Genomic DNA, 9192 nt, shown 5'->3' on the forward strand with positions numbered 1-9192 from the left:
ATGACGACGCCTAGAGAGTGGAGACGCTAGCGAGTCACTCGAGCCGGGGATTTATAGTAAAATCTATAGATGGGATGCTCGCTGGCTGAGTGATTATAATAAAAAGAAGCAACTTTTAGATTTCCTTCATTAATGAAATCATAACTTTTGATGCAAGCCCAACTATCTTGCTATGCCATTTTGGCCACCTTAAAACTTCATAGCTACAACGTTGTAACGCAAAATGATTCTCATTTATTTAACTCGTTTATATACATAAATACTTTTATCTCAACGCGTTTAACCGTAACATAGTAACAGATCTCATCTTAAAGTACTCGAATGTGTGTTATAGTTGGCATATGAATACAAAAAAAACGTTTCACTAGGAGCAATGCGAATGTAGTTGGCCATTGTACCTGATTATCAAGGGGCAACACCAGTTCCGATCTAACTCGAAGTCAGGCACTTGGTTACTAGGTGGAGAACTAGGTGGTAATCCTCACAGCTTGGACTGGGCCTGCGGAATGATTACGTCACGCCACCAGGAGGGTCGCTGGAACGCCCCCTCATTGGTCATAAATTCGTTCTGCAAGTTCTCGTAGAGGAGTCCATCCGCGCGGGCGATGACCGAATTCAGTGCGAAATCGGGTGGCGAAATGGCATCCGCTACGCTCACAGCCACGTCCTTCAGCTTCAGGCAGCTGTCCAGCAGCAGCTGACGCACTGCAGCCGAGAAATCCCGCCCAGCCGCAAAGCCACCCACATAGAAGGTGGTCATGTGCTTCTCCAGCAGCCACATGGCATACACGTCGAACAGCAGGCGGAGTACGGCTGCATAGGACGCCTCCACTGTCAGCGTGCTAACGTGGTCCACATAGCGCGTCAGAGCATAGTACTCCGCGTAGGCCAGGGACAGTTCCCGTGCTCCGGCCACCTGGGAGTTGTTTCTCGCCTCGAACTTGCTGCTTCCCGCCGCCAGTTGGCCCTCGATGTGAGCCGTGGTTTTGGCCATCAGGTGGCACAGCAGCCACTCGTAGCACCTTAGGGAGACTGCAGGAAGACGAGCTCTTTAGTCAAACAATCATAGCACCACAAATAAGGTAATAGCTAATAATACTATTTCTTCGAATCACAATTATTTTTAAAAACTACTTAGATACTTGTTCTGTCTTCAGATTCTGAGCTCAGTGATTTGTAAAAACCCCCTTGATGAATGAAACTAAAGCTGCCTAACGCACAGATATCTAGCATTTTTTGAGCATTTATGAGTCCGGGAAAGTCATCTACTTACACTGCCAGCTGGTTACGGGAGTTCTCTGCACCAAGGACGCATAGTTGAGAGCCAGTAACTCCTTGCGGCGCTCCAGGAATTTCACACTGCCAATGGGTGTCTCCAGTTGCTTGGCGCCCCACTGGCGCAGCAACCAGTTGGAAGCCTGTTGTCCCAGGACATTGTTATCGCCCTCATAGGTGCACAGGGGGTCGTGGTCGGTGCGCATCTGGCCCAGCTTAGCTGCTGCCAGGTAGCCGTGTCCTCCGCAGGCTTCTCGCGCTTCCTGGATTGCATCCCGTGCTGCCCAGGTGATCAACGGCTTCGACGACGAGATCAGGGCATGGATCTCCGCAGCATTCTGGGTCTAAACAATGCTTTCGTTAGAGGTGCTAATGGTGCGACATACAGACAACCCACCAAAACGTCAAATCCATTGGAATCCGCCTGGGAACGTGCTATGATCTCCATGTAAGTGGTGGTCAGCTCCTCAGTGGCGATTTTTTGGACGCAGGCAGCCGCCAGATAGGGAAAGATGCGGTATTGCTGGGGAGGGATTTCAATGTAGGTTAAATATAAATATATTTCAAAATATATAGTGAAATTAAGTATGAGTAATTAACTCGACTTACATGCAGCTGGTACTCCAGAATGGCCATTTCCTCGCCCTGACGCTCCGGGCCAAATTGCTTCCTCACTGCGGAGTACCGAACCGCGATTACTGCGGCACTGCACAAGGTATTGGCCGACTCCTGCATGATGCCAATGCGCCCGGCGGAGAAGCTCTCGAGGGCCGCCCCAAGGACCTTTCCCGGTTCGGTGAACACACTTTCGTAAGCCCCCTCAGGAGTCACGTCACTGGTGCGGTTGAGGAGGTTGTCCCGGGGAATGCGGTAGTTGGTGAACACCACAAATCCGTTGTCAATGCCATTCAGGCCACACTTCTCCCCAATATCGCCGACCAGAACACCCGGATATGAGAGCAGCGTCTTGGGATCGCGAATGGGAATCAGGAAGCCGTGCAGCCCATGATTTTGGCCATCAGCTGTGTAGAGATTGGCAAATGTCATGGCCACCGTGGCCATTTTCCCCAGATTGCCCACCCAGCACTTGGCCGCCTCAAAGTCTGGGGTATTGATCACAAACTCCTGGGTGCTCGGATCATAGGTGGCCGTTGTGCGGATGCTCTTCGTGTTGCTGCCATGCGACAGCTCTGTGATGGCCAGGCAGGTGATCACCTCCCGATTCCAGGCTGCCTCTATATATTTCTGGTGCTTCTCCGTGCCCATGGCACGGATGGCATTGTTGAATAGGCCCACGCCCAGCGCTATCTTCACCGATAAACTGGGCGAGTAGCAGGCCAACGCCTCGTTGATGTACATCAGATACTTCGTTTTGGCCGAGAAGCTCAGGCTCTCGATCTCCTTGGGCACCAGGTCCAGGTGCTTCATCCGATTCACCTGCATGGCGCACAGGCGCTTCTGCTCGTCCATGGGCAGGGTCCGGGAGGGGTGGGCAAAAAGGGGGTCATTCTCCAGGCGACGCCACACTTTGTACTACAAAAAAGGGAAATTTTAAATAGGAGTACTTTTAAGGATCTTGTAATAGGGATATGCGTGAAAATGGGCCTAATTTAATTAGTAACATTCTTATTTATTTGGTTTGTGTATGTGAAATCGTTGAAGTTAGGCTGAAATATAATAAAGTATCTGAATCATTCACCAAAACTCATAACATGCCTAATCAGTGATGCAATTCGAAATATCAGTTATTAATGAAATATATTGGAACACATTAATCAAAAGTAAAAGTTTGTATATATAATGTATAACAAAAATGAACATTTTTTTAACGTGTTTCTTAAGAAACTAAGATTTTAATTTAATATGGCATAGCACTTTATTTGATAATGCCCTTTTCATGACTCTAAAAAGGTAAGCCATAACTAAACGATTTTGTAAGCTGTTGTGTAAGACACAAACCATATAAATTATCTTTCCAAGAGATAGTCATCCACTTACCTTAATTCGCAATCCCTGCTCCTTTTCGAATATCAGTCGCAATCGCTTCCAGTCAAAATTGGCCCTCTTTCTGTAAGCGGCCAATGGCCCACCGCTGGGAAGATCGGGAATAAAGCTTGTGTCCTCGCTGGCCATGATTTGACTTCTTGAAGAAGAAAGGAAATGGGAACGTTATCGGATCAGTGGAGCTGTTGACGACCAAGAGGCTATAGAACGACTGCGATCTAAGCCAAACGCTTAAATGGCCGAGACCAACCAGACAACCCAGTCAACAAGTGGGGCACTCGAACTGTTTTATCTACAAGCGTGCAAGCGACTGAAGCCGTAGTAAGGAGAACCCTCAAGAGGCGCGGTTTTAGGGCCATTGTTCGCCAGCTGAACAGTTTTGTGTGCACTGTTCTCAGCTAACACACTTGTACGCACACAGAGAAGTTTCAAACCATTGTGAATAGGCTTAGTTAGTTCCACGCCCAAAATGAGAACAGAATATAACAAAATAAGTGCTTTAAAACTTTATGTTATATTGAATGAATAATCAAGTTAGCTTTGTTTGTAGCAGTAACAAAGTTAAGAATAAGAAGCAAATCTTGAATTATACTTCAAGTATAACTACCACAAAAATAAATTATATTTCATGTAACACTTTTGACCTGATCCAAGATCATGTCCCTGCAGTGGCAAAACGAAGTGGTGCGCATTACGCGCCAAGTGAAGCGCAATCTACCGCATCGAAATTTCCGAGAGATTAACTTTGATCGCGAGACCATAAGGCAAGCAATCACTCCACTGACCTACGATAAGGCGCGCCGCATCAAGGGACCAGTTTTCGAGGCTCTGGAGGACGAGTTGCGCCGGGCAGGATGCACCATGCTGCCGGAGTTCCTCCACTGCCTGGCCACCAAGGAGAATGCACTCTTCGAGAGCCTGAATATCCGCGAACGGCTATCCGATGATTCGGAATTGCTCTACGGAATGGTTGATCGCCTCCGGGATGCCGAACTCGCCGTTTGCCTGCACAAGCACCGGGGTCTGAAACAGTGTTTCGGCCTATTCTTCGAGACCATGCAGCTGCTGGAGCCGTACCGTCAGAAATACGCATACGCCCTGGTGGCCCTCAATGAGCACATCATCTCGCTGTGCCGCAACATTGCCGGCCAGGAGCGGGAGGCCGCCGAGTACATATCCCGCATCTACTACATCTACTCCATGTATCTGGTGAACACGGGTCAGCGTACCTCGGCCATCAATTACCTACAAATCGCCATGGATCTGGTGCGTGGTCACGTGTGGACCGCCGAGGTGGGAATGCCCGCAGGCAGCCTCACGCTCCACGAGCTGGTGGCCCAGAATCTCGCCAGGCAGCTCCTCATCCAGGGCAAGTCCATTGTGCGCCAGCACCCCGAAGATGCGGTGGCCATGGCCCGACGGGCCACGGTCCTTATAGCAGAAAGTAAGTTATACCATAAAAAGGCTTGACTGAGCCTATTTATTATGAAATTCATAACCGGCCGCTCTTTCAGTTGGCAGGGATAAGAACATGGAGATTTTCTGCGACACCTTTCTGGAGCGTGCCTACTTCTTGATGGAGATTGGCAACTTTAACTCGGCCCAGCAGTGTCTGGACCAGATCAAAACCCAGATCCTGGCCTGCACCGAGTACCGATTCGTTAAGCTCAACATCAAGTACTACCTGTTCCAGGGACAATGTTCCGAGATGTAAGTAGGCTTATTAATTAGATCCTCCAGAACTGCAAAACTCCTTTTTAACCGAAAGTTTTGAGCACGTGGAGAAGGCCATTTCGTGTTATAAGCGAGCTCTTCGCTTATCCCGACTGTATACCCACCGTGATTTGGAGGCGGAGATACTTTTGCATCTGGGGAAGATCTTCGCCAAGGACACCCAAATGACAAGCATCGCTAAGAAGTGCTATGAGCACGCCAAGCGCATCTACGTGGACTTTAACGATCTGCACAGCCGCAAGATGGCCAATTACCTGCAGGCCAAGTTAATGGCGGATGAAATCACACCTCTTTACATGGCCATGCTCAAGTCTTCGACCACTCGGTATTGCGCCTTTTTCAACCTACGTCAGTGGAAGAACCGCTGTCGTCCCTTTTGGAAGCGACTGGGCGACGAAATCATCAAACAGGAAACGGATAGCATCTACTGTCTGCTGGATGAGGAGAAAGAGGATCCAGGCCACGATGTGGCACCTTACGATGATGTCGACCTCAAGACTTTCAAACTGGCTGAGGGAGACATCTAAGCTCTGCTCCTAACAAATTTTATTGCTTACTTCATCTATTTGCGGCTCCTAATTGATCTTTAGGGAGTAATACTACATTTTCGGAACGGAATCTTAAGTTTGATCAAATAACAAGTTTGCTTTCCTTTACTTATTCAGCTGACTGAATTTTACCCCATGCCTAAAATTATTTGCACACATCAGAGTTGTGGATTCCCTCGATGAAGTACTGCCCATAAACGGTCGAGTGTATACCTATACCGAAGATAATCAAATCCTGCGCATAATGCACGAATTTATTGACTCCCGATATCTCAGGTATTTGATCAGGCATTGCATTGCAAACCTTTGGATGTCCGAAATATAAATAGAACTACTAGAGCTAAAGTCCACTCGGTTTTGAATTACCATGAATCAACGAACATGAATCGATCATCCGGTAATAAAGTACACGTATTCTAAGCGGGAAGATCAAAGGTGAAATCATCAGTACGGATAATCTATAAATAATTGTGGAGTGGCATACAATTCCTTATAGCTGATATAGTTATATCAGTTTACCGTCTTATCTTAATACTTAATTACATATGTGTCAACATTGTAGGTGGAGTGGACTTTGATTTGTCCACTTTTCGGTTCTCAGAAATCGTAAATTTTTGATAAGGGAAAGTTCGAATAGTCTGTTACTATACCGCCATCACTTTTTTAAATCCATTAGTCATTAACAACAACTTAAGTGTGTTTAATTCATTTAGAAAACGAAGCTGTTTGCAAAAAAGGTAATTTATGACGCAAATTCTTCAGGCTGTTTCGTTTCATAAAATACCTAAAATACAGAGAAAAAGTGGGCAATAGCATGTTTTATTTGCATTCAAAATAAAAGCGAGCCAAGCTGACCATTCGGTATCAACCTCCAGCTAATTATAACAATTAGCAATAATTACTCCGGCAACGCGGCAAACGCAGAGATAAGTTCTTATTGTCTAGGTTCGGGAACTTTTCGTTGACGAAATGTTCGAGCAAGAGGCAATAAACCAGTTTATACGGCTTTCTCAGAATATTTAGTGCCACACTTAATTAGCACAACTCAATTCGCAATCTGAGTTATGTACTCGCACCCAAGAGTCACCACAATCTAAATTTTTGCGCAATCACGAGGAAAGCACGCTCCACTCGGAGTTGTTTGCTTGCACTCGACAATTTAGGAGAACAATGTTGGGGCGCTTTGGAAAAGTAAATAAGTTGGAATTTTAAGCGGAAATGGAAGTCGATTACCCTAAAAAGGGGCGTGAGTCGCATGAAACTGAAATTGTGAGTGTGCTCAATGTGCGGCATATGCAAATCCAAACAAACCCAGAAACAGCGATGAACAAACGCAAAACTGATAAAGTTTCGGCAGTTGGAGCAGCACTGAACAGCTGCCAGCCAAGTGGCAGCAAAACTTTTGGCTTACGTGATAAGCCAGGTAGAATTTGTGGCCAGGTGACGATGTAATGAGCGAAACCCATTAGTCCACCCAATCGCCATTGCGTGCCGTTCGAAACTGTCACAATTTGTTGGCCAACCACCCGATTTTGATGGGGGTTCTATCGTGAGTCAACCTTGAACATGAAAATAGCCGGCGTTTATTTTTGTATGTACTTGTATGCCGACTCCCTTTGAATCAATCAAACTGGGCTTGGCCGAACCCACTGACCCCACTTTTTTAAATGAATTACAATGCAAGTGCAGCGGCTAATTTCACTCTTACTTACACACTTTCCAGACAAATTAGCGCACAATCAACACTCCGGCACAGAGGGGCCTCCATTGTGGCCAAATCAAGCCCAATTGAGGCTGACATCACGTACGGTGAAAGGCCTAGTTCAAGAACTTTGTTGGAGACTGTAATTAAGCGTGGAACACTACTCTGCATTGAATACCCAGATGACTATAACAATTCATATAAACCTATTGGTATAATATTTGTTTTGACGGGAATGCGAGTAGTCATTATAAAACACATCAGTAATAGCTGAAGTGGCGCTATAAACAGAAAAAGGGGAAAACCATCACTCACTGATAAAACTTCATATAGGGGCTATAAGCAAGATAGAAATAAATGTTCTAGCTTTTAACTGGTGCGTGCCTAGGGCTTTCACTGTAGCGCCAACACACCCTGTACGCGACTTGTTTGGCTAAGGACTCGGGTTCAGTTTGCCGACTGCCTGTATTACATCACCGCGAAAACAACAAGTAGGTAGAAACGGTTTGGGGCCCAAAAGGCGGGAGAGAGAATCGTGAAAAGAATCGGAGTTGGAAAATTTGGGTTTGGGTCTGGGCCACGTGAGAGATGCCCTCGATGCATCTGTGTGCGAGCCGCCAACCTGTAGCGCTTCTTTGGGCCCGCCCTTATAGTTGTATTCTCCCGATGAAGTTTCGCTATGACCATGTCCAAAAACTGGACACTTTTAATCAGCTGAGCTCACAAGACCATGGCAATTAATCCAAATTTATACATACACACCCACCAACGCGGAATTTAAGCAGCAGCAACAACACCAACCGGCACACGACCGCGAGAGAATCGAGATTCGGGCAGCGAGAATTGGAGAATTGGGGAATAAACGAACCGACACGGCCAACTGATGGAAAGTGAATGAGCCGAAGAGCGAGAATAACGCCGCCTGATTCTGATTCACAGCACTCGTAGTATGGGAACCCTACGGTGTTTCATAGGGGCGAGTCCCATATGCACAGGGAGAAAATGAACAGATGGTTATCTTTTTAATCTAGCAATTGTTGCGAGATGTGATCTACCTCTTCTCACCAAACATCGCATGCTGCTAAAGAGCGTTAGGTAAGTATGGATGGCTCAAGTTGGCAGCCCTGGGATCCAACAAAAATGCTTATATGTTTATGAGAAAGGGGATGTTATACATACCCCAGTATAATTTTTGGGTTTTTTTCGTATTCCTTTGATTTCTGTTACCCTTTCCTCATATAACCTTTCTTTCAGTGTACTCCCTGCTCTCTCTCCTGGGGATGTATGCTGAATAGGGGTCGGGGGGTCGTGGTGGGGTGTGGGAAGTGGGTCGCTGAGAGCTGGGCCAGGTTCTTCTTCTTCCCCTTATTCTGCCTCAATGTCAAGTGGCTGTTGCCAGAGCGAGAGGGTAACACAGCATTTGTTAACCGGCCGGCATCGTTGCACAGCTGTGTGGGTGAGCACGGCATCAACCAGATTCGGATAGAGAGAGTGGGAGAGATGCGAATACGAATACGGATACGGATACGGATACGGATACGGATACCCGATACACAGAGCAGAGAACTGTGCGCGGGTTCGGGTCTCGGCTTATCACGACTGCCTTTGGTGTCAAACTTTTTGATTTCGATTTTGCATTATCTATTTTGTACAACTTTTTGAGACTTTAACTACTGTGAAAAATCTTGGTACCCAGAATAATTTATATTTAGATCACAGGTTTATAAATCATAAATATTGTGTTAGCTGGCGGCTGAAATTCGGCCAAGTCACATAAGTATTTCATCATAAAAGTATGCACCAGTATCTTGTGTCTTTTAATGAACATAAACATGCAGCAAAACGGTTTAGCCAAGGTTTTCCTCGGCTTTATCGGCACCTGCCCTTGAAGAAAATCAATCCGCGCAATAGACAACCCAAAATACAGAA

General features: G+C 46.3%; 2 protein-coding genes across 6 annotated transcripts; one reads left to right on the plus strand and one right to left on the minus strand.

The window, feature by feature from the left end:
• Positions 1-217: 217 nt before the first annotated feature.
• On the minus strand, positions 218-8048 carry LOC6549492 (peroxisomal acyl-coenzyme A oxidase 3). Of its 5 annotated transcripts, none has more exons than XM_026980838.1 (6): positions 8030-8048; positions 3274-3415; positions 1885-2808; positions 1673-1798; positions 1274-1619; positions 218-1032 (listed from the first exon to the last, which is right to left on the minus strand). In XM_026980838.1, the coding sequence occupies exons 2-6, from the start codon at positions 3406-3408 to the stop codon at positions 482-484; spliced, it is 2082 nt and encodes a 693-aa protein (XP_026836639.1). In that variant the 5' UTR covers positions 3409-3415; positions 8030-8048; the 3' UTR covers positions 218-481. The 5 variants fall into 5 exon arrangements, with proteins under 5 accessions (XP_026836639.1, XP_026836637.1, XP_026836635.1 ...); XM_026980836.1 differs by having other exon boundaries at positions 3274-3418; positions 8030-8047; XM_026980834.1 differs by having other exon boundaries at positions 8022-8044.
• Positions 3871-6088, plus strand: LOC6549491. Its single transcript, XM_001974229.3, has 3 exons — positions 3871-4723; positions 4794-4989; positions 5048-6088. Exons 1-3 carry the CDS (start codon positions 3937-3939, stop codon positions 5538-5540), a joined length of 1476 nt encoding a protein of 491 aa, XP_001974265.1. The 5' UTR covers positions 3871-3936; the 3' UTR covers positions 5541-6088.
• Positions 8049-9192: the final 1144 nt, after the last annotated feature.

Source organism: Drosophila erecta, unplaced genomic scaffold (genome assembly GCF_003286155.1).
Source record: "Drosophila erecta strain 14021-0224.00,06,07 unplaced genomic scaffold, DereRS2 tig00000092-arrow-pilon, whole genome shotgun sequence".
Taxonomy (NCBI): Eukaryota; Metazoa; Arthropoda; class Insecta; order Diptera; family Drosophilidae; genus Drosophila; species Drosophila erecta.